Source organism: Candoia aspera, chromosome 12, assembly GCF_035149785.1.
Source record: "Candoia aspera isolate rCanAsp1 chromosome 12, rCanAsp1.hap2, whole genome shotgun sequence".
NCBI lineage: Eukaryota > Metazoa > Chordata > Lepidosauria > Squamata > Boidae > Candoia > Candoia aspera.
The window spans coordinates 771,675-799,332 of record NC_086164.1 but is presented as its reverse complement, the minus strand read 5'-3'; the positions used below and the strand labels follow the sequence as shown (position 1 = coordinate 799,332).

At 57.0% G+C, this 27,658-nt stretch overlaps 1 protein-coding gene across 4 annotated transcripts in view; it reads left to right on the top strand.

Annotated features, from left to right (window-relative positions):
* Positions 1-1,482: 1,482 nt before the first annotated feature.
* The window catches only part of NLGN3 (neuroligin 3), a 29,114-nt gene continuing 2,938 nt past the window's right edge, over positions 1,483-27,658 (top strand). Inside the window, exons 1-8 of one of the 4 annotated variants that reach the window (XM_063313484.1) lie at positions 1,483-1,627; positions 11,395-12,065; positions 13,079-13,138; positions 17,866-17,925; positions 20,194-20,343; positions 21,775-21,960; positions 26,609-26,917; positions 27,029-27,398. In XM_063313484.1, the coding sequence (XP_063169554.1) occupies positions 11,585-12,065; positions 13,079-13,138; positions 17,866-17,925; positions 20,194-20,343; positions 21,775-21,960; positions 26,609-26,917; positions 27,029-27,398 (1,616 nt within the window). In that variant the 5' untranslated portion in view covers positions 1,483-1,627; positions 11,395-11,584. Of the gene's footprint in view, positions 1,628-11,394; positions 12,066-13,078; positions 13,139-17,865; positions 17,926-20,193; positions 20,344-21,774; positions 21,961-26,608; positions 27,399-27,658 lie in introns of all 4 variants that reach the window. The other 3 variants (XM_063313482.1, XM_063313483.1, XM_063313485.1) reach the window with 3 other exon arrangements.

Genomic DNA, 27,658 nt, shown 5'->3' with positions numbered 1-27,658 from the left:
GTCCCCTTTTTGGGAGAGATGGCTAGTGATAGAAATTTGAAAAATAAATAAATAAATATCCAAGGGCCATCATGCCCCGTTCCTCCAGATTTCAAGGTCAGTCTGAAATAAAATGGCCAGGTCTGTTCTTCTTTCTTGTGTTTCTCGTTTGTTACACTCACACACACTCTGATTTGCCAGTAGTCCTCAAGACAGGCTCTCCCACTCCGGGCAGAGGCCATGAGAGCTGCCAAAGGACACTTGGGTGCCTCTGGATCACAGGGATGAGCTGTTGGCTAAAGCACCCTGGAGACCACAACTGCGGGTGCTCACCTAGATGGGACAGGGAGGAGGGAGGGAGAGAGCAGCTGGTTTCTGTCCCAGGCAGAGAACTGGCCCTGGGGGGATGTGGTGGGACTGCAGCCCGCTCCCTGCGATGTGGCCGAAGGGCCTGAGCCCGGGGAGAGACCATGCAGGAATGCTTCGGAGCCTGAGGCCGGCAGGGGCTGCCACTGGATCTCCTGCCCTGGGAGAGAAGAGGCTCAGATGGGACCGACCCCAGCGGGACCTCGGAGGGCAATGCAAATAAGGGCAGGCAAGCAGCACCCTGCCAAGCCACCCACGGCCAGGCCTGGCCCCAGTTGGCTGGTCCCTTGGACACAGCCTCAGCAGGACCAGCTGCCCTGCCTCCCTCTGCCCCCTCCCAGATGGCTGCCCCATACAGGCCCTGCCCCATCACCCTCTCCCTTGCAAGCCTCTTCCTTCCCGGTGGGGAGCTGGAGCAACCTGGAGCAACTGGGGGTGCGTGCCCACTGCTGCCCTGAAGCTCTTCCTCTATTCACCCTGTTGCCCCACTCAGGGCACTCAGTGCCCCCCCTCCCCCGCACCCAAAGCTGGTCTAGTTTCAGCTACCAGCACAGGAATCCCGAACCTGCAGGCCTCCCGGGTCAGCTACCTGGGCCGGGGGAGAGACCCCTGGATCCCCGGGCAGGGGGAGAGCAGGACCCTCCCCAAGGTGGCCCAAAGGCAGGGAGGTGACCTCTGGCCCCCGCGCTCCCGGCCCTCAGTCTCGGGACTCCGGACAGACGAGGCCCGGCGCCGGAAGACCTTCCCTTCCAGACCGGCGGAGGGGGCGGCTTGGCGGGCCTCGCAGGATCGCGACCCGCTCCAGGGCAGCCCTCGGGCGGCTGGAGGCCAGGCGGGCCGGGCTGCTGCTCGCCACCTGCGGCGGGGGGCTTCCAACTGATTTTCCGCGAGGGGGGCTGGGGCTGGGGGGTCCCGACGACGCCCTTCCCGCGCCCTGCAGTCCCCGCGCGCCGCCAGTGAAGGCCGCCGTGGGCGCAGGAGGCTGCCTCCCGCGTTGCGGCCCCTCCCTCGCTCGCTCGCTCGCGCCGCCGCCGCCGCCGCCGCGCGCGCACTCTCGGAGCAGGGCGGCCGGGCGCGCGCGCGGGGCGGGGACTTCGGCGGCGCTGACGGCGGCCGTTGCAGGAGACCTTCCGCGCCCCCTCCCTCCGCCGCCGCCTCCGCTGCCCCGGCTCCTCCCGCGCCAGCCCGGCATGGCTGCCGCGGGACCGCCGCCGCCGCCGCCTTCACCGCAGCGGGAGCAGCAGCAGCAGCAGCAGCAGCAGCAGCAGCAGCGCGTCGGCGGGTGAGCAGCCAGCGGGCGGGGGGGGAGCGGAGACGGGGACCGGCGGCCGGGCGGGGGGCGGCGGAGAGGGCGCGCGGCGTGGCCAGGGGGGCGAGGGCAGCCCGCCGCCCCGCCCCGCCCCCCCCGCGGCTGCAGCAGCCCGACCCCGCGCCCCCCGCCCGGTGTGGGCGAGGATGGAGCGGGCGCGGGGGCGCGGAGGGGGCTGCGGCGGCGGCGGCGGCGGCGGCCGGTCTTGCGTTGCCATGGTGACGGTGCAGAGGAGGATGGCTGAGGACCCCCCATTTCGGCAGGGGGGCTGAGCGGGGGCGGAGGCTGCCTTCTCCCCCCGGCCCGCGTGTCTCCCCTGCGCGGCTGGCCTCGCTCGGTCCGCAGGCGCGCGCCCGCCGCCGCCCCCCGCGCCCCGCGCCGCAGCCAAGGACGGGGCGCCCGAGGAGGGGGAGGCAGGCGGGCTGGGCGGCGCGCGTCTCCGCCCCCTCCCGCGCCGGGCGGGGCTGCCTGCTGGCCCTCCCCCTGCTCCCCTCGGCGAGCCCCGGACGCGGGCCCCGCCGAGGCTCCTCCGGGGCTGGCCGGGAAGGGAGAGGCTGGCCCGGGGCGCCCCAGCGCGATCTCGCCGCCAGTCCCGAAGGAGCCCGGCGGCGGGCGGGGATCGGGCTCGTCCGCCTCAAGCGCGGTGACCCCGAGGCCTTTTCCCTGGCCGTGGTCTGCGGGAGGCGCGGGGGAGATGCGCCTCTGCTTGTCTCCCGCCAGGGTCGTTGTGGGTCCTCCCTGGAGTGAGTGCTGGGGTGTCTGAGGAGCCGTCGGCAAGAGCCCGGGCCTGCCCCCTCCCCCAGCCTGGCTCCCTTCAGCCTCCGTGGCACCAATATCGGCCGGAATCCCGAGAACCTTCTGGGGCTGGGGGGGCAGAGGGAGGAAGTGGGCTGGTCCTCCCCACCTCAGCCTCCGTTCCACCCAGAAGGAAGTCAGAGACCTCCAGGCTGAGCAGGAGATGCGTGGTCTGTGTCTTTCTGTGTGTGTGTGTGTGTGTGTGTGTGTGTGCGCGCGCGCGCGCGCGTGTGCGTGCCTGCGTGCTTCAGCTGCCTTGAGGTCCTTGGGAGAGTCAGGAAAAGGCAGGCTGAGAACAGGAACCTGCTGCTCAGTTAAGCTGGTGGTGGCAGTCCCTTCCAAGGGACTAGTAACTTGTTCCTCTGTGTTTCTTGGGAAGAAACAGCTCTCAGGGGAGAGCAACCCCATGTTGAGCCTGGAGGGCAGCACTCTCTTTTTTTTTCAGGGAGGCTGGCCTATTCCAAGAAAGCGACAAGGCCCGTTTGTTCAATGCCAGGCGGAGAAGGCCCACATCCTCCCCCGTGGCTCCATAGAGGCTTTTCCTAATGGGCTCATGGTCCCAGTGGCCACCTCCCTTCTGGGCCCTACCACATTGCTCACAGCTGGAATGACTTGGTGGTCATGCAGCAGTGTAAATCAAGGGCAAGACCCGTGACTCGTGAGTAAGTCCTTGGCCAGCCCGGGTGGAGGGGGGGGCCTTCCAAGAGACAGGTAGCCCAGGAGGGGAGTGCAGGGGCAGAAGGTGAAGCAGTGCCCCCTCCCACCCGCTTGATGGGGAACTGCAGCCTGCTCTGTGGACAGAACAGGAACGGTTGCTGATGGCCATCCACAGTCTTTTCTGGGTCTCCCATCCCGGCAAACTAGTCGAGTAAGCTGTTGGTGAGTCACAGATGGCAAAGCTGGTAGGCAGGTTGGTTGGGGGGCAGTTAACTTTGCCCATGTTTTTCCCGGTCATTTAGAGTGTAAAGCGCCATCTCTTCCTGCTGGTCTGTCTCTCTGAGATTGATGCGGGTTCAGCAGCCAGTTTCTCCGGGGTTGGGGGGGAGAAAAAGTATTATTTTCCCCTTGCATGCTTACTCCTTCATCTGTCAAGAAGCACTTGTCTCCTCAGATTCTTCATTAGGATGGGCACGTGGGTTTCTTTGTTGTTTGCTCAGTCCTCCTTTTAATGAATGCTTTTCCTTTATTTTGAAAACCACCCTGCGAGGTGGGCCAGGACAAGCCAGGGCCTTGTGCAAGGAGCCCCGTGGACTCCCAGCATCTCAGGAGCTGTTGCTAAACCAGCCACGGAGCAGTGGCCCTGCAGCTGCAACAGGCAGGAGAGGCCCATCTTGATCCCAGAGGGTCTCCAGCTTACTCTGAGGAAGCAGGAGGTGGGGGGGAGGGCAAGGGCTTCGTGGTCCAGACCTCCCTCCTCTTCCCTGTCAGCTGAGCCCACGGGGTTGGAAGCCTCTGCTTCCAAGCAGGAGGGGGGCTTGGGCAGGAAGGTGGTGCAGCCGTGGGGTGGGGACTTCAGCAGGAGAGCACAACCCCTTTTCCCTGGGAAGCAGGGCTGGGCAGTTTCCAGGGACCTGTTCTCCATGGCTCCCCGGTGTGCTGAGTGTAGCAGCCATGCCCCAGAAGAGAGGATGGGGTGGCACACTTGGCAGGAAGCACCCATGCCCGAGTAGTTCTGTAGCAGCTTCACCCCCAAGTCCCATCCAATCCCTGGCTTTCCTAGTGCAAGGCTCAGGGAAAGGCCCCTCCCTCTGGGATCTGTGCCAGGGAGAAAGGGCCATTTTGAGCTAGCAGCAGTTCCACCACAGGCAGTGACTGGCAACAGCTTCCGCTGGGTGGCTGCTGGGAGTCAGTGGCTGGGGAGATCAGTGGCCAAGACCCTGGTTCAGCTGCAGCCCCAGAGCCCCCCAGATACAGTGCCTTGGGCAAAGCACCCCAGGCTTCTCATAGCCCCCCCCAAGCCCCCCGCCAGTCATGACTCTTGCCCGGCCGACAGAGCGGTCGCAAGGCGTGACAGGGCACTGCGTGTGACCTGCCTTGAGCGTGTGGGAAAGGGCCACTGGCAACAAAAGCTCGCAAGGGCTGCTTCTAATTGGCCATGAGTTGTCCTCCCCAGGGGGCCCTCCAGATATGTTGGGTCAATGGTTTTCTGAACCCGCTGCCTCAAAGAAAAAACAGGCTGCCTGATCCCAAAGTCATCAGGTGGACGGCTGCTCTTACTGACAGCTGTAGTGGGTGGACTGCAGAAATGGACAAGGAGGGATTTGGTTCCCTGTTGCTGCTTGCAGGAAGAAGATAAACGGCATTCTTTGTTTTAAAAAACTCAGCTCATGCGTCTCTCCTGCTGTAGGTTGGCTGCAGGCAGAATCTGAAATATCCTGGGCAAGACAGAAGCTATGTCTATGTGTCTGTGTATGCATGTATGTCAGTATGTGTATGTCTTTATACCACTGGCCACCCAAAGCTTCTGTCTTTGCACACTGGGGGCTTGGGCTGTGGGTACCTGTACTTTTTCACATGTAAAGCCAGAACCATTCTCTTTGGCAGAGGGGTGGGGGACAGATTTAAGCTGCATTTCCTGAGAATCAGGTACTGGACCAAATCCGAAGTCAACCAGGGCCCTAGCTAGAGGACCCTGCTTCTGTAGCTAAGCTGTTACATGTTGCAGATGAGTGGAGGACCCCAGACAGCTTGTTCTGAGACTGAGAGCTGCTTCCGTTGGGGTGTGCTGTGGCCAAGAAGAGGGGAGGCAGCATAAGGAGGGAGGGCCTGCCAGAGACCCCCTGCCTTCCCCTCTGTCCTGAGGAGGAACTGGGCCAGCCGGCTCCCTGCCACTCCTCGCAGCTCATCTTCCCATCACTGGCTGCGGCCATTGGCGGGGAAGCTGGTGGGCGTGGTAGTTCCCCACCCCTGGGCTCCTTCCCCTGCAGTGACCGCTTGGAGGTCTGCCTCACAGAGAGACGAGCTTGCAGCCCACCTTGGCCTTCCCACTCAGGAGTTCGTAATGGCTCCAAGCAGATTCACACAACGCAATCCACGCCACCCAAGTCTGGAGCATCTGGGGTACATGGGAGAGACTGTGGGGCCAGCCAGCCTGGGCAGCTCAACAGCCTTCTGCTTTGTGAAGGGTGCAGCTTTCAGAAGCTGCTTTTAGGTCAGAGACCCCTCAGCAGCCCCAGGCCTGCTTTGCGAGGCCCCATCAGGCCTCGGCTGCTGGAGAAGGCACCTTAGCGGTTGGTGGAGACCGGCTGTGGCTGCTCAAAGGGGAGGGTGCCCAGCCCTCTCCTTGCAGGCTGTGGGTCACTGGCTGATTGACAGTCCTGGAAGCCACTGCCATGGTGATCCCTGGCACATTCCAATTTACCTGTTGAAAGGGAAGGGCCACGGCTCAGTGGCGACACACCTGGTATGTGTGTCAAGGGGAAGCGAAGGTCTCTGGAGGGGCCGAGGAGAGCAGATGCCCAAGGTGGACTCCCTGGAAGCCGGGCAAGCTGCCACAGGCTCCCTTCCCCCCTTGAGGATCCCCTACAGCTGGACATTGGGTCATTGTGGGAAGCTTCCTTGCCTTCTTAAGCCAAGATTGGGGAGGGGGAGCTAACTCCCTCTAGACATCATTTTGCTACTATTCCAGGGGTAGTGGCTTTGGAAATCCATTGGCTACTGGTCCCTAGCCTGGTCCTTTGTCCCACAAAGGGAGCTAGCTAGCTTCCTTTGGCTATTCATAGCAGAGTAATCTTCCTGACTTCTGGGTGCCCCGCAGGTCAGTTACACTACTCCTCCCATCATGCACAGCCAGCACTGCTGCGAGGTTCGGTGGCTGTAAGTTGGAAAAACCCAGCACAAGTTGGAGAAGGCTGTCCTAGATTGGTCTGCTGCTCCTCCAGAAGGAGGTCTGTTCTCTGGTCTTCCAGGCCTTTCCAGGTTCTGCCCAGGCAGAGCAGGCAGGGTGGTGCTGAACCGAGAGTGGCCACCAGGTCCACTGCTGGGCCAGCAATGATGGAAAGGAAGCCCCTCTCTGGCTCTTTCAACACTGGCAGGCTTGGCAGGATTAATTGGTGCCAGGTTCATTGGTTTATCCCCAGTTGCTTGAATTAACTGTAGTGGCAAGATTTATACAGTGCTCAGCCAAAATGTGGCTTGTTTGTTTGATTCTGGTTAGTGTGTGGCATGAAGCTGGCTGTTCTGGCTTGTATGTGTTTGCAAGCTGTGTGAATCTGTGTTGTGAAGCGGGATATCCTAGAACAATTGGACCAGGGGAGTGAGTGCAGGGAATGCTTGTAAGCTGGCTAGACCAGTCGTTTGCCAGCGGTGGCGCCTGCCTCTGTTTGTGACAAGTGATTGCTCTTTCTCTGGACATTCCCTTTCCTTTATCAGCAAGATTCTCCCAATGTTCTTCTTTACCTCAGAAGGTCCAGCCTTGCCCTCTGAGCAGGGCCTGAAGAGGGCCCTCGAGTTTCCCCCTGGCTGTGTGGTTCACCCTTTGGGTCTTCTCCTTAGAGGGCAGCCTGGGAAAATCTGGTCAGCCTGAGCATTTTGCTTTGCCTTTTCCAGTTCCCTTTTCTCTCAGAAGTCCCCTGCAGCCATCTTGTCTTCTTGAAGCCAGCTAGGGATGAGGGGAGTTGTAATCCAACTCACCCAGAAATCACCAACTTGGGGAAGACTGCCCTCTGAAGCCACCTTTCCCTCCCCCCCACGATAGTAGGCAGCGACTGCGATACAGTTAATTACTTCGGCGCCACAGAGTTGGGCTTGACGGCTGATGACTGCAAGGAGAGGGGCTGCCCATCTTCACCTGCCTTGCTTTTCCAGCACAGCCTATAATGTCTCGGATCCCGCCCACCCGCCTCATCCATCGCCTTCCTCTTCGGTTTCCTCAGCCTCGCCAAGCCAAGTCATTTTTCCTAGCCCATCACCTGCTGGTACCACCCAGACCCAAAGAATGAACATTTCCGTCAGCTGACCATGACCTCAAGGGAGCAGCCAGGTTTTTTTTGGTCCAGGATTGTTCGGTCCTTCTTGCGGTCCCCGAGAATCTTAGTCACTGTTTTCAGATCAATAATTCGAAGGCATTTCTTTCATCTTCTTTTTTCTCAATGTCCAGCTTTCTGTGATGGAATTTAAGCCTGGCCCTGGGAATAGGGAAGAGATGAGTGAACAATTAAGGGTGGGGGGGAGTTTCAGAAAAGATTATTCACCCCCACCCCTCAAAATCCCCCCAACTTGATCTCGTTTGGTATAAGATGTAGTAGAAAGAGACTCTGGCAGGCTTTCAAGGCTTTGTTGTCATAGCTAAAAAGAGCATTGCTGAGGTCCCTGCTTCTCCTGTTCCTTGCCCTGGCCTACCACAAAGGGCTGACACTTCCACAGCCCTACTCTGGGGTAGAAATCCCCACATAGAGAAGAGGCCTGTTCCCAGCTGTGTTCACAAATAAACCGGGCTCGGGGAACAAAACAAGGTCCTTTTATTCAGCAGGGTTATTCCTGGGCAAGAAGGCGCCCTCCCTGGCCAAGGCATTACAGGGGGGACCCAGGAAGATAGTTAGCGTTGCTTGTCGTAAGAGTATGGAATCCTCCTCCTCATCCAGCAGTTACGCGACAAGCCAATCCCATGTGGCCAGCGTTAAGTTTCCTTTCTTAGGTTTCTCCTTTATCTTATCTCTATTCTCTTGGGAACCTTCTTCTCCACCCCGCAGAAACAGGGCATTGAGGCAGGCCCGCAACTAGGGTCTGCGTCACCTGGGGCAAACATAGATTCCGCGCCCATTTTGGCCCCCCCAGCACTCATTTTGGCGCCCCACCAGCGCGGCACCCAGGGCACATGCCCCAGTTGCCCCCTCCAGTTGCGGCCCTGCGTTGAGGCTGTGGCCTACTTTCTTGCCTTCCGTGCTTTCCGTGCCTCCGACCTGGCTAAGGAAACCTCTGGGACAGCCTGCCCCCTGCAAACCTCATCACTCTGACCCTTCTGAAATTTGCTGTCATAGACATATCCTTGTCCTCCACGATCTTGTCCAAGTTTGTCATGGCCTTCCTCCCCGGGATTAATCTCTTTTCTAGCACGTTGTTGCCCAGTTTACCTGTCCTTGAGCCCAAGAAAACAAATCTACCATTTCCACAGCTTCTGTGGTCAACTGGGTGTTTCACTTTTGTGATGTGCTCTTCTAAACTTCATTTGCTTTTGACTAACGAAGTGGTATCTGAGTTTCTCAACGCGTTTTGGCCTCCAGGGCTGATTCCAGTGGTCATTTCTTCAAATTCTGCCATCCTCCTGTGATATAAACTGCGTGAGTTTGGTCAAGAGACAAGATACATTATCTTCTTCCTCCCTACCCTATTTTAAACCACTTGGTTTCTCCACATCCAATTCTTATGGTAGCCTCTTGTTTGTTGTAAAGGTTCCTCCAAAGGGCAATCAGGTGGCCCACCCATTAGCCTTAACAGATTCCACACTCTGGCATGATGTCCACAATCAAAGAACTTGCTGCAGTCAACAGAGCAGGGAGAAACCTCCCTCTAATAATCTCTCCATCATCCATCTTACGCTGGTGTTCTGATCTCATATCCCTACAGTCCTGCTCCATATTTGTTGACATAGAGCCAGTAGCACTTTAATTGCTGCTGCTTTGCGGATTGAAACACTACAGGGGGTATCTCAAAGGCACCGAGTGTGTTCCTGCTGACAACTAGTTTACTGTCTGTGGTACCTCTATTTTTAGTGGAGCCAGTTCCGGAATGAACTGTTTCTCTACAAATGTTTCTGTCATTTTGTGATCCTGTTTGTAACAGTTTCAGTGTCCAGTAATCTTCCCATCTTCTTTTAACCTCATCTGCTCTGGTTAGAGCTTTGCCATGATTATCCTTGAGTAGCTGTACATCTTCCTGTGATTTCTCTGATCTTTGTAAAAGCATCATCTCTTGTTTATTTTCCTCAATTCTTGACATTTTTTTATTTTGATACCTTTCATCGTCCTTCCTTGTTTGATGCTGAAAATCTGCATCCAGTTGTTGTGCATCCTTTTTTCTGTCCAGGTCTTTCATCCTCCATCTGGCTCTGGCTCTCATGATAACTACTCGGATCTTCCCTCTTCCAAATTTTGGGAATACATTTTCTGCTTTGGTTTCCACAGCATCTCTGACCTCTTCCCAGAGCTCCTGAAATTTGATTTCACCTAAGTTAAATGTACTGAATTGGCTCTTTAAACGGATCTTACATTCTGACCATATCTTCACCAGGTTAGGTCAAAACTTGTTACAAGACTCACACTCTTTAATTTTCAAAGTTAAATATCTGGTACAAATAATTCACAGTCTGCATCGCGAAGTGTTCAGGCGGACAACTGGTGCTTCTCCACCTTCTGTCCTTTTACATAGTCTGTTCGATGCTGACGTCTGCCCAGTGAAATCTAGGTGTACCGTTTGTGTTTATGATGCTTAAAGCATGTGTTGGCAGTGAAAAAAGGAATTCATGAAACTCTGCTAACTTTTCTCCTGCATTACTGCATTCATCCAGTCCAAATCTTCCTCTAACTGCAGGTTCCCCCATTGCTCTAATGTTTGCATTCATTCCAGTCACCCATTGCATTCACTGGATATTTGTTTGTTTGTTTATTTATTTAATTTAGCCACCACCCACCTCCCTCCAAAGGGGGGACTCTGGGCGGTTTACAACAAAGATAAAAACATTAAAATACTCTAATAAATATAAATACAAATATGACATTAAACATAAATACAATATAAAATCCAGATGACAGTAGCAGTTGTAGCATCATCCACACGTATCTAAAGGGGCCATTTAAGGCACTAACCATCTCCAGGTGTTACTACATCCCCTCCCGCCCCAAGCGAGGTGGCAGAGCCAGGTCTTCAGTTGTTTCCGGAAGGCTGCAAGAGATGGAATCTGTCTCACCTCTGGGGGAAGAGCATTCCAAAGGGCAGGGGCTGCCGCGGAGAAGGCCCACTTCCTGGACCCTGCCAGATGGAATGCTCTTACTGATGCGGTCTGCAACTTAATTTCATCTACTAATTCTTACCTTGCCATTTGCTGGGTTACAGGAATGGCCTTTTTCAGTACGTTTCCAACTCTTTTGCCCAAGGCTGTTGCCTGTGTGATCTCATGCCCTGATCTGATTTTGAAGTCCACTTAAGTCAGTTTGCTTTATTTGCACGTTGAGCCTGTGGGATTTTCCTTGCTACGCAGCGACCCCACTCCGTGGTCCCGCGGGAGCTGTCCCAGGCAGGAGGAGCTGCTCTCTCAGCACTGGCCCTACTGGCGACCAGACCTCCTGGCAGCTCCGGTCTCGCCTCCTAGTTGCTTCCAGGTCTCCTGGCCAACATTCAGGGCTCTTCTCAGGGTCCAGAGGAGCATCTTCTGACCCAGGTGGTTTCACCATCTGGTGCTGAAGCTTGACTGAATGCCTCAGTCCTTCCACACCGTTTTCTTCATAGTGACACAGAAGGGACCCGGATTTGGAAGGCGGGTGGGCTTCCCCACACCTGCAGCACCTAGCTGCCCTCCCCCTGCTGTGGGTTGCTTGCTCTTAGCTGCACCCCTCCTCTTTTGACCCTACCAGCAAGGGAACGATGAAATCGCTAGCAATTATGTGAGCTTCCTCCAGTGCCTTGTTCTCTTTTGTTCTCTGTTTCCATCACAAATCTGCCCCAACTGCCCATCGCCAGAAACCATGTTCCCTAGAGCTCAGACAGCTGGGTGTAATTCCTGGGAAAGAGCAGCTTTTATCCCTTTAAGTGTATTTTGTAATTGGGATAATTTTGTAAGTGCTTTTTGCTACCAGGAGCTATGTCTGCCTTCTCAGGCACTTATAAGCTTGTGGGCCCTTATTCTGTAATGGAGGGCTTGCTCAGTGGGGCTGAGTTTTACCCCCTCCAAGCTGGTCACTATTAACCTCTCTGTCTCTCTCTGCCCCCCTCCCCTGGTCTGCTCTTTGTAGGACCACCTGCCTCCAAAGAGCTGCACCCGCAGACAGGAAGAGCTCCTGAGCCGTGGGAGTTAGCCCCTCGCTGTCATCGTGCCTGCCTGCCCAACGGACCCCCGGAGGGCCCTCCTCCTCCCTCCATGAGGGTCCTTCAAGCCCCCAAGTCTGCTTGAGGCCTGCCTTCCAGTGCTGCCCTCCCCAGACCATGTGGCAGCCACTGTGCCCATGCCTGCTGCTCCTCCCGGCCCCCTCGCCAGTGACCAAGGGGGCCCCCGGGTGGGGAGCGCGCCTGGCCTTGTGGATCCTTGGTTTCGCCTCGGCCGTGGTCCAGATGGAGAGCCAGGCCTACTCACCCACCGTCAACACGCACTACGGGAAGCTGCGTGGGGTGCGTGTGCCCCTGCCCAGTGAGATCCTCGGGCCTGTGGACCAGTACCTGGGGGTGCCCTACGCAGCACCTCCCATCGGGGACAAGCGGTTCATGCCCCCCGAGCCGCCCTCCTCCTGGTCGGGGATCCGGAACGCCACCCACTTCTCCCCGGTGTGTCCGCAGAACATCCACACCGCTGTGCCCGAAATCATGCTCCCCATCTGGTTCACCTCCAACCTGGACATTGTGGCCACCTACATCCAGGACCCCAATGAGGACTGTCTGTACCTCAACATTTACATCCCCACCGAGGATGGTGAGTCCCCTAGTGGGGTGCCAGTAGGACAAGTGTGTGTGTGTGTGTGTGTGTGTGTGTGCATGCATGTCTCTCTCTCCCCCCCCCCGCACCCTCCAGTTGGTGCCCTGCGGTTTGAGCATGCAGCCATCGCTTGCCCTCCTCCTGACGCATGCCTGTCTGTCTGCGCGCACCCGTTTCTGGCCATGGCACTTGTCTTCTCTGCCACCCGGCTGCCACGTGCTCCTTCTCGCTCTTCCTCCACACGGCCCTTCCTCCTCTGCTCTTCCCCCCCCCCATCATCCTCATCCTCAACTGGGCTGGAAAGACAGGAGAACTCTCTGGCCAGCTGCAGGGCATCCAGCTGGTCGGGGGCAGTGGGGAGCCTTGAGTGCCCTCCAGCTTGGCTGGGGGTTGACCTTCCCCACCTTCTCTCTCTCTGTCCCTCCCACCATTTCCAGAGGGTCCTTTGCTCTTCTCCGGGGAGGAGGGCATGTTCTGGAGGTGGTCTCTCTCTCTCTCTCTCTTTCTTCCAAACCTCACCCAGCCCTTGGGCTCAGCCTTGGCAGGGCTTCCCCCTCCCCGGCCGGCCGGAGGAGGGCCTGCCCAAGCAGGAGGCTCTTTGCGGTGAGGCCGAGCACCTTAACCCTTCCTTTCCAGGGCTCTCCCCTCCGAACTGTAAGTAGCCGCCCCCAGAGCTTTCGGCCTCACTGCAAGGGGGTCCCGCTCAGAGACTGGCCCTGCTGAGGGGGCCTCTTACCTGGACAGCAGCACTGGGGGGAGCTGGCCACCCGACCCCGGGGCAGGGAGGAGGCAGCCTCACGCTTAACACGGCCCCCTCTCCCGGCCCCCCTCCTTGCCTTCAGAGATCCCCCAGAGCAACCGCTGCTCTGCTCCCCCTCTGCCCGCCGCCTGTGGTCAGTCCCAACGGAGGGGGGCTGGGGTGGGAGGGGAGTGGGGAGAAGGGTGGGTTGCATGCCCACACCCTCCGCTGGGGCCTCCTGTTATTTTGTAGTCTTTTATTCATTTTACAGTAAAACGGATTTCCAAGGAATGCGCCCGAAAACCCAACAAGAAAATATGTAGGAAAGGAGGTAGGTAGCGAGCCGGGGCTTGGCAGAGGGGCACAGAGAGAGGCAAGTGAGAGAGTGGGTGCCAGGGGGCACCTGACCTGCCCCATGCCACAGCAACGTCCCCCCTCATTCTCTGGGTGGGGCGGGGAGCTTTCCTTATTGATTTGGAAGGGCTCTCTGGCCAGTCCTCTGGGAGAGCACTCTTTCTTTTGGGGGGGGGTGGCATTCCCACGTGGGCACAGCTGCCCTGGGTGGCACAGGCTGCCTATCACTGGAAGCGGGGGGGCAGGGGAGAGGGCTCCTTCCTCCCCTGCCCCATGCAGGAGCCGTGCCTTGCACCCAAGGTAGACTAGAAAGTGATTCTGCCCACCTCCTGCCCCAGCAGTCCAGGGGAAGCCGGTGCCAGTGGGTGAAGGGCCAGGGATGAGGACCTGGCCGAAATGGGTCCCCGCAGATCCTCCTGCTAGCCCAGGCTCTGCAGGGAGGGGAATGGCTCGGGCTGCTGTGGGAGCCACCCTGCGGTGCGTGCTCTTCCTGTGCTGGTGCGGCTTCTGCCAGACCCAGTGGCCCCGGGTCCCTGAGCAGGTGCATGGTGGCACACCCACATGCCAGGCCCCTGCCTTCTCTCTCTCCGCCCAGGCTTCTTCCGCTGTTGAGCTTGGCTCCCCCTCCTTGGAGCCACGAGTGCCTGAGCTGCTCTGCTCTGCGAGGGGCTGGCCCAGGGTCAGTGCTGGGTCCACTTTGCCCCAGGCGCCTGACCACGGCCCTCAGTGCAGGAGTGGAGGGGGGCAAGGCAGGGAGCCTCCGCAGCCCCTCAAAGCGCTCTGGAGCTCTGTCCCCTTCCTCCTCACAAGTGGTCTTGGCCGGTGATGGAACAGCAGCTTCAGGATGGGGAAATGCTCGTGCAAAAATGCCGTCCCTAAATCTTCTTCGTCCTTCCTCACCAAGGCCTGGGTATGAAGGTGCCAACCTTCCTTTTGAGTCCTCTGGAAATGCCATCCAACCAGGCTTGTCCTGGAGACGGCAAAAGCCTCTCTGTGCCCTTGTCCCACTGTTTCACCCCTGCACTGCCAAGGTGGCCCAAGGCTTGCATAGCTTGCCAGCCACAAAGCTCTTTTCAAGGAATAGGAAACTGGTCCCTTTCCCGAAGCATGCACCATCTGAATTTTGACACGACAGGAGGAGTGCCAACGGGAAGAAGATGGTGTACTTATTTTAAGTGAGTTGGGTTCCAGGAGGGCAGGTCCCACAAGTTGGAGCCTGCCTGATGTGTGGGGTTTCAGCTCCCATCATCCCCAGGGTGGCCCAAAGCCAGCAGTTCTTTAGAAGGGGCTGTGGTGAGGGAAGGTGGGAGCCAGAAAGAGGGAGGGAATCAGAGCCAAGCCAGGATTTGAAGGGAGCACCAGAATTAGCATCCCCCACAGGGGTTCTGGGTGGCAGGTCCAGGCACACGGAGCGCCTGGATGCTGGTTCCCGTCCTCCGAGTTGGCAGCTTTAGCAAAGGCTTTTTAACGCTAAGAGGGGCTTCTTTCTGAATCCTGAATGTGTGGCCGAGAAGGCAAAAATACTCGCATGGGTTCTTCAGCTTCTTTCTTCGCCTGGGATGGAAGTGGGCAGGTTTTCTCCAGGCACCGGCAGGAGTGTGCCCCAGCTCCCCAGAGGCTTGAAGAGGCTCTGAACTCCCGTTGCTTGAATCACAGCTTGCACAAATACACAGCGCATAGCAGGGAGGACAGTGACCATGCCAACAGGTTTACTGAACTAGCTGTGGTGGTTTACAAACCATGGCTTAGTGTATCATGTGAACCCAGTCAGTCGTGGCCTATTCAGCAAAGACATGGCATAACTAGCATGTAGGCTCATGACTGCTTGCCTTATCGTATTGGGGGAATGCTGCCAGTGTGATTCGTCCAGTTGAGGATTTTGGTTCAGTATACTGTGTGAATTCAACTGGTGGCTTAGCATTTTGTGTGAATGTAGCTACACACTTGTCTTTAGCATTTTAATATGCCCATTGACTAATGCTGATGTAGCATTCTACAGGGAACAGAAACTGGGTCTGGAAAAAGTTAGCCCTGTGAACTGTTTTGAGGAGGAGCAAAACCACCACAGGGCATCTGGAGCCACAATGTATTGTCGCATCAGAGCAGCTGCCATAAAGCTCCGTCTGGAAATCTGGCTTTCTCTCCCTTTAAGGCAGTATTTCTCAACCTTGGCAGCTTGAAGATGGGTAGACTTCAGCTCCCAGAGTTCTGGGAATTCTGGGAGCTGAAGTCCACCCATCTTCAAGTTGCCAAGGTTGAGAAACACTGCTTTAAGGACTCATGGGCCCATTCAACCTGATGTGGCAAAAACAGAGTATAGGGCAAAGGGGGTCAGTCCTTGAGAAGGATTGCATTTCATGCCTTTTTAGCGGGGGGAACCACATAAATACCATAATAGCTATTTCTCCTTTCCCCTTTGGGAGCAGGTGCACCCAGCCATTCAGTAGAAGAATTTCCTTTTGAAGGGAGGCCAGGTTAAGGATTTCACACTGGCCTGGAAGAGAGAAGAGGAGAGTCTGAAAGCCACTCAGCTTCTGACAAACTTCATGTGGCTCATTAGAATTGACCCTGGTAGGGCAGATGGGTTTTGTTTCACACGAACTCTCTGCACCTTCCGGAGCCTCAGCTTAGCCCAGTTTAGCTCAGGTGTTTTAGCTCACCGGCCTTCCAACGGGACTGCAGACTCTGCTTGTGCTGACATCCTAGTTAATCTGCCAAACAAGAGTTTGCAGCTCAGTCTAAACCGGCAAAAAGAAGGTATGAGTGTCAGCTGAATCCCCAGTGCATCATCTGTAAAGAATCATTGTTTCATTTTGCTTTGATGTGGCGTGGCCGGTTCCCACCAGGGCAAAGAAATCAGGAGGGCTTTTAAGAAGTCAGCACTTCCTTATTTCTTCCATCATCCTGATGGAAGGTGGACCTTCCTCCCTCCCTCCCTCCCTCCTTCCCTCCCTCCTCCTTGCCCCACCAAGGCTCATCCATCCCTCGACTCAGAGCTGGCTTTGCTCTGTCGGCCATCTTGCACATGAAAGGGCTGCTTCAAGGCACGGTACTGGTGAACCCTCTTGCTAGGCTTTCCCAGGACTGTTGGCACGGGCTGGTTCCCCCCCACCACAAGCCCTCCATCTCAGCCTTCTCTGCCGCCTCCCCACTGCTTCCTCCAAACCCTGTTGGGCTGGCACTGCTCTGGGAGCATGGAGGCCCTCGGTGGGCTGCTCATCTCCTCATGCCCCAAAAGCCTTTTGACACTCTGGGCTCCCTACTCTTCCCTGTCCCTGGATCACACCAGGGGACCAGGGGAAACGTGGCAAGGGACGGGCTGACACACCCCGCCAGCCGAGAGCAGGAGGACCAGTGCAGCCTCTTCCTGCCTTGGTTTCCATGGCGACCATGCAGGCCCGGAATCCGAGTGGCGGCCCGAGACAGGAGTGCTTTGTTCTGCTTTAGGCCGATCCCGGGCGGGAGCCCCATTGTGTGGCAGCCAGGCAGGGGAAAGGCACATGCAGGGGCCACCTTGGCCTAGGCCTCTCCCTGCTGGAGAAATTGCATGGACTCACCCTGGTTTTTGTCTTCTGAGGGTGGAGCCATTGTACATCTGGCAGGCTGAATTGAGAGCTGGTGACTCTTCCGTAAGGTGGACAGGGCCCTTTCCAGCACTCTGAAATTAATGCGGCTGGGGATGGTATCCCGAGAGCGGGATTAGCAGCCTTCTAGTGAGCATCCACCTGAGATGCTGCAGGTGTTTGGGGTCTGCTTCCTGGAGCACATGGACATGCAGCCCCAAAGGCATCTTGCAAAGAGCCCTCCCCAGTGTTGCCAGGAAGAGAATTCTTTTGCCGAGCCCCCTCCAGGCACCTCTTTCTGAGAACAGATGCAAAGAGGCCTGAAGGGATACCTGGAAGGCAGCAGAAGGTGCCTGCCTCTGCTGCAACTTGTTGGCCACGTGGGCAAGCCAAAGTTCAAAGGACCTTGCAGCAAAGACCACATCATGCCTGAAAGCCAAGGGGCAATTCTGGAGGTCACCCCCACCATAAGTACTCCAGTGGGACCACCACAGCCCAGGTTCTCCATGCACTGCAGAGATGTGGCGGCTAGGCTGTGCCCCAGGCTTGTACAAGCAGATGTGACGGGATATCGGGGGTCTTGCTGTGCAACCCCAGGGTGGAACTGGCCAATCATGCCAAGGGCATGAATATTGACCCCCTGGCTGCTTTGAGTTTCCACCCTTCCCCCGCCAGACTGTGATACCAACAGCCACTATGCCAGGCCCATGTCCATATGCAGAGGGTGGCTTCTCTCTCCTGGCGATGGGGCCTTCAGAACCGCGGGAGCCATGTCCAGACTGGCTTCGCAGGGCCAGGTCCCGTGGGCTCCTCCCTCTTTTCTTCTCCAGGCTTGACTTCTGCATCTGGGCAAGGACGGGCAGCTGGCCTCCCCCTTCCCATGAACTCTGCCTGGCCCTTTGCCTACCCTGGGGGACGGGGCCCCTGCTGCGGGGACCCCCTGCCCCTCCCCCAGTGCTGCTGCTGGAGGCCAGAGGGGCCGCCTGACGCTTAGCAGACGCCTGAGCCCAGGCCACGGCGCCCACCTCCTCCGCAGCCATGCCATGTTTGAATTCTCTCTTGTTTTCTTCCTTCCTGTTTTTGTTTCTCTTTTCTGCCCCCTTCTTCCTTTTTGTTCGGTCTCCTCGTGTTTGGCCCCCAGGCTCCAGCGCTAAGAAACAGGGCGAGGACTTAGCGGATAATGACGGGGATGAAGATGAAGGTATTTGCGTGTGCCAGGTCGCTGCGGATGCATGAACCTGCTCTCTCTGTGTCTCTCATGCACGTCCTCATTCACTGCTGCATTCCAGGAAGCCCCCGCTGTGTGTGTCTTTCCGTCTCTCCCGGTCCTGAGCGGTTGAATAGGGAGGGTGCCCTGCCCACCCCCTGTTGCTTGCTAATTGGGGGAAGGTGGAGACGAGGGGCTGCAGGGTCCCTCTCAGCCTCCGGACACTGACTCTGATGAGAGATTTTTGCTCTTTCCCCACTCCCCACCGTAGGCACAGAAGGTCGCTATGGGCTTGCAGGAACAGTGCCTCTGGGGGAAGGTGGCACATGCCATTCTCACACCCATGCATGCATGCACGCACACTCACACCCTGGGCCAAGCCTGGGTCCTCAGCACACACCCCTCGCTGCTCAGGGGCTCTTTCTCCAAACCAGGCACCAGAGAAGGGGGCTTGTGTCCTGGTCAGATGAGCCTCTGCAAAAGGCAGTGCTGGGGGCAGGGGGGCTGCGCTGGCACTGCGCTTTGGAGAGCAGCAAGGCAAAGCTCCGGGCAGAAGAGGGACTGGAGATGCAGCTGTCAAATGGCACCACTGGCCCTGGGCAGAGGAGGAGAGCAGTGCCCTTCTCCCACAACAGAACAGAATCTGCGGCTTCCCCCTCTTCCGATTCCTGTCCATGCCACCAGCAGCAGTGTCCTTCAGCACAGGGAGCTTGCTTTGCTTCCTTCCCTGCAGGGGCTGCCATTTAATCCTGAGAAAAGCACACTCGGTGCCAGACGTCCATCAATTTTGCTTGAAGCAAAAGGTCAAGTTGACACCCGAGAAAATCCCAGCCAACCCGTGCAAACCGCTTGGCACAGAAGTGCCCAGAGCTCCTAAGGACCCCCTTCAGCACATCCGCTGTCCTTCATGCACAGAGAAGTGTCTGGGACAAGAAGGGCCTTGCCGCCCCTTTTCTGCATTGCTCCCTCCCCCCCTCCAAAAGAGAGAACTTGGATGCCAGCGTAGCTGAGCTGGCGGGCCAGGCCTGGCAGCAAGGCGGCCCAAGGTTGAGACCTCCTAGCCAGGGTTGAGTTGGTAGGACGTTCTTTCAGCCGTGCGTTTGGGAGTTGCAGTTGATAATCCTGTTTGTGCTTTTCCACATTGTCAGGCGCTACGTGGCTTGTTTTGCTTGTTAGTGGCATCCTTTCCAAGCAGCCTTCCTGAACGGAAGCACCCTAGAGTTGAGGGCACATAGACAGAGAAGATGGCTGAATGTGACAGCCCGGGAGCTGCTGCTGCTGCTGTTGCTTGTCCTTCCCTTTGCTCCCCTCTCAGCCCTTGGTGGTGCTTGCTGCCCCCTAATCCCCTTGGAGGAGCTCCGCATGGTCCCCATTGGTGGGCTAGCCAGGCCACTTCTTGGCAAGGGCAGATGAGGTCTCCAGTCTGGGCTACATCTTAACAGGAAATGTCCCAGTGTTGCCACAAGGCACTTCTTGCTGACTCCTGGCTTGCATTTATAATGTTTGTTTGTTTTAGGGTTGTAAGCACCCTGGGACTCTCCCTGTTAGAGAAAGAGCCCCCTCTGTGCATCTTTGACAGGGCAGGTTCCAGATGACCACCTCTTCCCTGGGGATTGTGGCTCCCAGGAGTGTGAGCCCTAAGTCTGTGTGGGTCCTTCTGGAGCTCAGACGCTGCACTGAGGGCGTGGAAGTAGCTGGCAGGGCTGGCTGCCTTGGGGACACAAGCTGTCACGCCTTCCCGGTTGAGACTGTCAGGTGCATTTCCCTGAAATGTGCAACATCCGCTGAGAGAGAGAGAGGAACAGGGCCAGTCAAGCAGGGTTGCCCCCAAGCACATCCTTGTTAGCAAACATCCAGGTGAAGCTGTAGCTTCCCAACAGACAGAAGGGGCCGGGCTACCCTCTTCCCACTCCCCTCCACCCAGAATAGGTCCTCCCCACTTTACCCAGTGAAATGAGATGTGCCTGTTTCCCAGCCCTTCATCTCCCTGGTTATACTGTCTTTCTGGGGCTCAGCCCCAACCCCTGAGCTGGCAAGTGGATGGTGGGACCCCTGCTATGCCAGCCTTCCTGTCTTCAAGGGACCTGGTCTGGGGCCTCGAGGGCAACTGCAAGCCTTAGGACCTTCAGGCCGGAAACCGCAGGCAGCAGCCTGAGGCCCCTGTTGTGCCTCCTCTCCCACACCCTCCCTGGGAAGCGATGGACCAAGGATGGGCGCCAGCCGGTTGTGTCAGACTCCTGTCTCTAGCTTCTCCCCCTGCAGACATCAGAGACAGTGGGGCCAAGCCGGTGATGGTCTACATCCATGGGGGCTCCTACATGGAAGGCACGGGGAACATGATCGACGGCAGTGTGCTGGCCAGCTATGGGAACGTCATTGTCATCACCCTCAACTACCGCGTGGGAGTCCTGGGTACGGAGCTGGGCGGCCCAGGGAGGGGATCCAAGATGCCCGTGATGCTGCGCGGGCTCCAACCCAGCTTGGGGAGGCCAGCAGCAGCCCCTTGAGAGGCAGATGTCCTGGAGGGCCACCACATCCCCTGGCAGCACGGGGTGGGAGGGGTGTCTGGGGAAAACGGAGCAGAGTCCTGCGGGGAGCGAGAGTAACTCTGCTTTGGCACCCCCTGTTCTTGCACCCATTCCCCTGAAAGCATGCCCTCCCCCTCTGGCATCTGGTTCCCAGGAAAGGCCCTCCACCATCTCATGGCCAAGCCGGCCAACCTGAAAGCTGTATTCCCAGCTTGGAATTCTGCCACATTTGTCCATTAGGGCCCGGCAGAGAGTAAGTATCGATCTGCAGTTGAACATTGTCAAAACCTGTTTACCTATGTCCTCCTCTGCACCGCTCAGCGAGTGCCACTAACCAGCCTCCCCAGAGGGAGTATTCCACAGCCCTGCTGGTGTGCAGCCAGGCCACCTCCAGAAGCAGGCCAGTGGATCTGAAGGCTTTCACTGGAGCAGGAGGCAGGCAGGGTAAATCCTCCTCCACCTGGGAAAGGCTTTGTGCCTGTTCCACAGACAGACAGCCTTGGCACCCTAACTTAGGTGCCAGCATTCATGAGTCCCTGTGTTGAGGCTGCGGCAGTCTCTGTGCAGGGGGAGAAAGCTCTTTCTGGGTGGATTTGGACCTGGATCAGGAGCCTAGAGCCTAGAAACGACACGTGTCTGAGTAGCTGTTGGCTCGCAGGCCTTTACACCAGGTATGGTAGGTTCAGACCCAAACTCAGTAGGATTCACCCTGGATTTGTACAATATGCTTCAGCTGATTTCTGAATTGATCCATTTCCTGGGCTTACAGAAATCACAGAAACTTGAAACTACTGAAGCTGAGGCTGCTGAGTCTTTCACCGGCCTGGTGAAGAGTGTTAGACAAAGCCACAGAAGAATTTAAAGCCCGCTTTTCTAAGTCCAGCCTAAGAGCAACGTCCAACAAAGGACAGACAAGTTGGAAAGGTCCCAACGAAAAGCTGAGCATTGGGGCAGGTAGCCTGACCCCAAATATGGGGAGGAATAAATGCCTGGTTGCAGCAGCTAGTTCCCTCTGAACGCCCAGCCAGAGTTACCTTGAGAGGTTCTCAGAAGTAGATGCCCGCACGTCCCTTTGGTCAGAGCAGACAGTGCGTTCAACCCAAGCAGGCTTAGGAAAGGGTGTGGCAGTGCATCACCATGGCCTTCTCGGCACGGCAATGGGCTCCCTGTGGAAATCGCACATGGGGAGGATGAAACTGAGGGACTGGCCCTTTGCTGGGTGCCTGGTCAGCGGAGGGGGAGGATCGAGGGCCTGGCTGAGTAGCCTCAGAGTGGCTGGTGAGCAACTGGCTTTCATCCATATGCTTGCCCCCAGGGTTCCTGAGCACCGGGGACCAGGCAGCCAAAGGCAACTACGGGCTCCTGGACCAGATCCAGGCTTTGCGCTGGATCAGTGAAAACATTGCCTTCTTTGGTGGCGACCCTTTGCGCATCACCGTTTTCGGTTCGGGCATTGGTGCTTCCTGCGTCAGCCTGCTCACACTGTCACACCACTCTGAAGGTAAGGGAGGCCCATCAGCCCAGATGGAATTTTTGTCTCTCCCTGATTCATCCCTGTTTCTGCACCTTCTCTGTGGTTTGGATCCTCCAAGCTTTTGGATAATTTGTTCCTAAAATAACGTGGAATGACACGCTTCAAAATACTCTTGTATCTACAGTCAGAGATAAAAGGAGGCAGGGAGGAGGGAGGTGACAAAGCACTAATTTCTATTTCAGAATAAACTAACAAATGAAATTAACCAGGACTATTGGAAAGCACATAATAACAAATGTTTAGATGTTGAAGAAAGTTCTCCATCTTGGGGGTGAGATGCAGCAGATGACAGCTTTCCCAGAGTTCAGAAAGATGTGTTGCTTTTTAATTGAACATCTAGCAGCTGTCCGTGTGTCCAGCTCGCTGTGCAAAAGAGTTCGTGGAGTCGGCTGAAAAAGTAGCACACCCAGCTGTTCTCCATCTCGGTGCTGGCTCGTCTTTCCATGGTGTTTTTATAGCCCCCAGTAGGCCTGGAATTGGCTGAGCCTCCAGCAAATTGCCCCCCAGTCTAGCTAGTTATGTTGCCCCTTTGAGGTGTTTGGGGTTCGAGAAACTTCCACCGCCCAGAGGTCAGGATGGGGCTGCTGCTAGGAATTTGTTTCTGGACCAAAAGCCATCTTAGGATGGACATGTGGGGGACCAAGTGCGCCACGTTCCTGAAGACCTGCAAGCCATTGACGGCGTCTTTCTTCTGGGCTCCCAAATGTTTTCTTGAATATCTCCCTTGAGAGAGGATTGGAGGGAGGGAGGCCTCTGGGTCATTTGCACATTGGCAGCACATGTCTGAAGAAGGCATGCCTGTGCCCCCACAGGTGTCACTGAACCTCTGGAGGGCCATAGGTGGTCCTCTGCAGGTGTGAGGAAAGGGCCGATAGTGACGTTCCCAGCCTGGCAGTCTCTGGATCTCTTGGATCACCTCTGCCGTAATATCCAGCCAGGATGTGAACCGCTGCTCCACACACCTAGAGCATGCCAGGCTGGGAAAAGCTTAGCTCTGCGCGTGCATGCTCGTATCCAGTCCCCCCAGCGGAAAGGTTCTGGGGCGGCCCCGCACGGGGACGTCTCTGGAGAGCTGCCGGCAGGGTTGGGTGATGCCAGCAGGGGTCCCTGCTGCGGGAGACCCTTCCACAAATCTTAAGTTTACTGGCAGGAATGCGAAGGGGAGGGGAAGGGGAGTGTTTGGGTTTCTGCAGCCGAAAGCCCTTGCCTGCAGGGCCTCCAGAGGTGTCTCGCAAGAATCTGCATCTGTGGAATCCGTAAGTTGATACGGAGGCAGCAAGGGCAGGCAGCTGCCGCCGAGGGTCCCCTAGGATGCGGCTGCCTGGGGAGGGAGGGGTTCCTCCACTGTGCTGGAGAACGCAGAGACTGTGCTTGGCCTCCTCCGGCTCTATTGCTGTTGCCGGAATGCATCAGGCGCCAGTTGGAACCCTGCCTGCTGAGCAGAGGCCCCCAAGCAACCCTGGAGATGCTCATTTGGAGGGTTTCTGCCTCTTCTTGCGCAGCCGAGCTCCATTCAAGTGCTCGTTTGTGAGCCAATAAAGCTGGCGGGAGCACACAAGAGTGCTGCCCCCAGAGACCTGGGGAAGAAGCGACCTTTTTAACTGGCCAGGGGAGGAGGAGCACCACTTTGCCCATTGGGTGTCTCTGTGTGTGTGTGTGTCCTCCAAGGTAGAGAAAGGATACACAAGCTATTTCTGCATCCTGCTGTGTGTGCAGAGGAGAGACATCCATTTCTGCTGCCCAGCAGCTGGAAGGTGGTGGAATTACCTCCAGTCATGTGCAGGATACACATTTCCAGGGCCTGTGAAGGTAATCAAAAACCCACCAGGAGAATGTTCAAATGATGGCATGCAGAGCTGGTGCAGCAGGTGGGCAAGGGGGATGGGTTCCCTAGCCATCTGTCTGCAACTTTACCTTGCCGTGTGATAGGATGGCCTGAGCTATTGTGAGCCAAGCTCTCTTGCTCAACGGCAGCGTAGCTGGGTTCTGTTGGGTCCCCTACCAAGCAGCAAGGGACTGTTGGCCGATTGTCCCTCCCAATCCCTGGGGCTTCTGGGCAGCCTTTCCGTCATATTGGCTAGACTGCAACTGCCAAGATTTCAGAACTGATGGAGCATGGGCACCAGGTTGGGGAAGGTTGCTTGGAGGGTGAGCATGAAGATGCCGAGCGGCAGCTTTCAAAAGGCACAGCTGGGAGTTCTTCCAGAGGACGAGCAAAGGCATCTCCACCCTCCCTCCCTTGGATGCAAAGGACAGCCTGGTGACTCCCCAGCAGCTAAGACAGCTGCTCAAGGGCACTTTTTAACAGCCTGGTTGTTGGAAAGAGGAGGCAGCTTCGGACAGGCGACGAGTGAGCAGTGTAGGATGAAAGCCCAGAAGTGCCAGGGCCACGTCCAGCCAGGCAGAGCTCTGAGACTGCTGGAAAGTGGTCTGGCTGAGTGTCACGGGGCCAAGCAGTTGCTCCCGCCCTTCCTTTGGGCGTAATACGTGGGGCTTGCAGTTGTAAGGAGAGTTAACACACACACGCACAGCAATCAGATGCCCCCGCCAAAGCTGCTGTTAGCTCTGGAGGAGGAAGAATACAGCTTCATCAGTTGCCTCTGTTTCCAGCTTGGAGAGCAGCAGTTGAATGCCCCCTCTGGTTGGGGGTTGGGCTGAACCCCCCAATTCCCTCTAGGCCTGCAGCCCCAGTCCAACTTCAAACCATGAGAGATCTGACCCTGCCCCATCTGGAGGGCTTTCCAAAAGGAACAGATTAAGCCAGGAATGGGGGCCTCTCCTTCCCAAGTTAATGTCAACGGGCCTGCCAGACCCAACCACTGCTTTGGAAAAAGCAGGAGGCTCCGACAGCAGCAAAGCTTGTCCCTGAGCATCAGGCAGAGGAATTGGAGGGCGGCCCTGGTCTCACCCTCCTGGCAGCCTGAATCTCCAGGCGCAGTTAGCAGGAAGCGGCCCTGCACCCCTGCCTGGCCCTGAGGCTGCAAGGGGGCTTTGTGCCAAAGGAGGAGGGCCGAAAGGCTCACTTAGCCCTTCCAGGGTCCAGTCCCAAGAGGGATGAAGGTTGGCAGCCCTGGCCAGGAGTGGGTGCTGCTGGACCTAGTGAGTGACTTGGGTCCCTTGGAGATCAAGACCAGAACAGCTCAGGACCGAGTGAAAAGTCCACCCTAATCCTGTGCTCTGTGGGAAGCTCAGAGGAGGAGAGAGGCAGATGGTGCATCGGATCAGGACCGAGTTTAAGCAGAATGGGTGATCAGGGCATTAAGAAACGCGATGGTTGAATTTCCAGAGCCTTCATTTATGTTATCTTGGTATTCTTTAAACAAGCTGGTAAGGCAGGCCAGGACAGTTATTAGCTTCGGAGTGCTGATATGGGCAGGGCAGGTGAAATGCTTCATAACCTACATTTAAAATTAAAATAGGGACTTTAGAACACAACAGTTTAGAGGCCAAGTGTGCTGGGACTTCGGCTCCCAGAATTCCCCTAACCAGCATGACCGGGCGGGGCGGAACTCTGCGAGTGGCACTCCCAATGTGTCTATAGAGCATGGAGCTGGGGGTGGCTGAGTCAGGGCCGGTGACAGACGGACTTGTGGTCCACCATCACCCTGACACTAATGCAGGCTTCCTCCGGGTGTTCGGGGGATGCCTCTGAAGAGGGCAGGAAGCTTGGGACGAAGTTGGCGAGGGTGAGCGATGCATCCCAGTGAGCTGCACAGTTGCTTTCAGTGAGTGCTGGGGTGGGGGGAGAGAATAAATATAAACATTCCCCTCCACCCACTTCTGTAGCAGAGGTGTGTCTCCTTTGTTCACCAGAGGAGCTGGTGGCAGAGCTCCTGCCCTTGTGCCGCTGAGGGAGTTTGCCCTCTGCCCCTTCCTCCTGCTTCAGCTGCAGAGGCTGCACTTCCTGGGGCCTTTTTGTATTCCGGGGACAAGCTGCACGGAAGGAACCTTGGCGCCCGGCCCGGCATTCCTCTGCCAGCCCCAGGGTCTTTGTGGGCTGGCTTCCTAGGCCCTGCGTCCTCGGCCTCTTGTGTTCCCGCCAGCAGAAAGGCTCCTTTGTGCCCTAGGGAATGCACAGTTTGCCGAGCCCACATTGGCACAGAGCAGGGCCCAGCTGGGCAGGAAATGAGGGCCGTTCCCTATGGAGCAGGCAGGGTTAAGTGCCACAGGCTTAACCCCCACGGTGCCAGCTTCAGGTTGCCCTGCCTGAGGGAGGAGGGCGAGGCAGGGGACCTCTTCTCCCATTGCCCATTGTTCCAGGAGGCTGGGTAGAATGGGGCCAGGTTTGCCTGACTGGTGCCAGGCTGACACAGCATGGCTGCCAGGGAGGGAATAACAGAGATGAGAAGGGGGTTGTGCTGAGGCCACAAGTCTACGATTTGCATCCTGCAGCCTGGTCTTGGATGAAGGAGCTGGGATGGCTGGAGGTGAGCCTTCTCTGTTGGGCCATCCTTCCTCCTAGCAGTCTTTGCCTTGCTTATTTGCAACAGAGAGATGCCTGCAGGTGTTGGTGGTGCCCCTTCAGGGGTAGCTTCTTTTGAAATCGACAGCTCCTCTTCTGCAGGTAAACAGGTGGCACGTCCTTTTCTGCTCCACTTGTGTTTTTGCCTCGCAGGCCTTTTTCAGAGAGCCATCATCCAGAGTGGCTCGGCTCTGTCCAGCTGGGCGGTCAACTACCAGCCGGTGAAGTACACCAGCTTGCTGGCCGACAAAGTGGGCTGCAATGTTCTCGACACCGTGGACATGGTGGACTGCCTGCGGCAGAAGAGCGCCAAGGAGCTGGTGGAGCAGGACATCCAGCCAGCACGCTACCATGTGGCCTTTGGGCCTGTCATCGATGGGGATGTCATCCCAGATGACCCAGAGATCCTGATGGAACAGGGGGAGTTTCTAAATTATGACATCATGCTTGGCGTCAACCAGGGTGAGGGCCTGAAGTTTGTGGAGGGGGTCGTGGACCCAGAGGATGGTGTTTCGGGCAGCGATTTTGATTACTCTGTCTCCAATTTTGTGGACAACCTGTATGGCTACCCAGAGGGCAAAGACACTCTGCGTGAGACCATCAAATTCATGTACACAGACTGGGCTGACCGGGACAACCCGGAAACGCGACGCAAGACCCTGGTGGCCCTCTTCACCGACCACCAGTGGGTTGAGCCGTCGGTAGTAACTGCCGACCTTCACGCACGCTATGGCTCCCCCACATACTTCTACGCCTTTTATCACCACTGCCAGAGCCTCATGAAGCCCCCCTGGTCCGATGCAGCCCACGGGGACGAGGTGCCCTATGTCTTCGGGATCCCCATGATTGGCCCCACCGACCTCTTTCCCTGCAACTTCTCCAAGAACGACGTCATGCTGAGTGCAGTGGTCATGACCTACTGGACTAACTTTGCCAAGACTGGGTAGGTTGCCCCTCCCCAGGTGGCTCGGAGGGGTTTGCAGGTCTGGGGTGGCTGGCATCTCCCAGGGAACAAAGAGAGGAAGAGGATGGTAGAAGAGGGTGGAGCTGGTTGCCCCTTTGGAGTTCTGCTGGACACTCCACTTTCGATGTCAATGTGCAGGAGGAGGTGGGGAGCCTGGCTCTGCAGTGGAGAACATGCTTTCTTTGCAGATTCAGTCCTGGGCATCTAAAAAAGAAAAAGAAGCAGGGGAGGAATAAAAA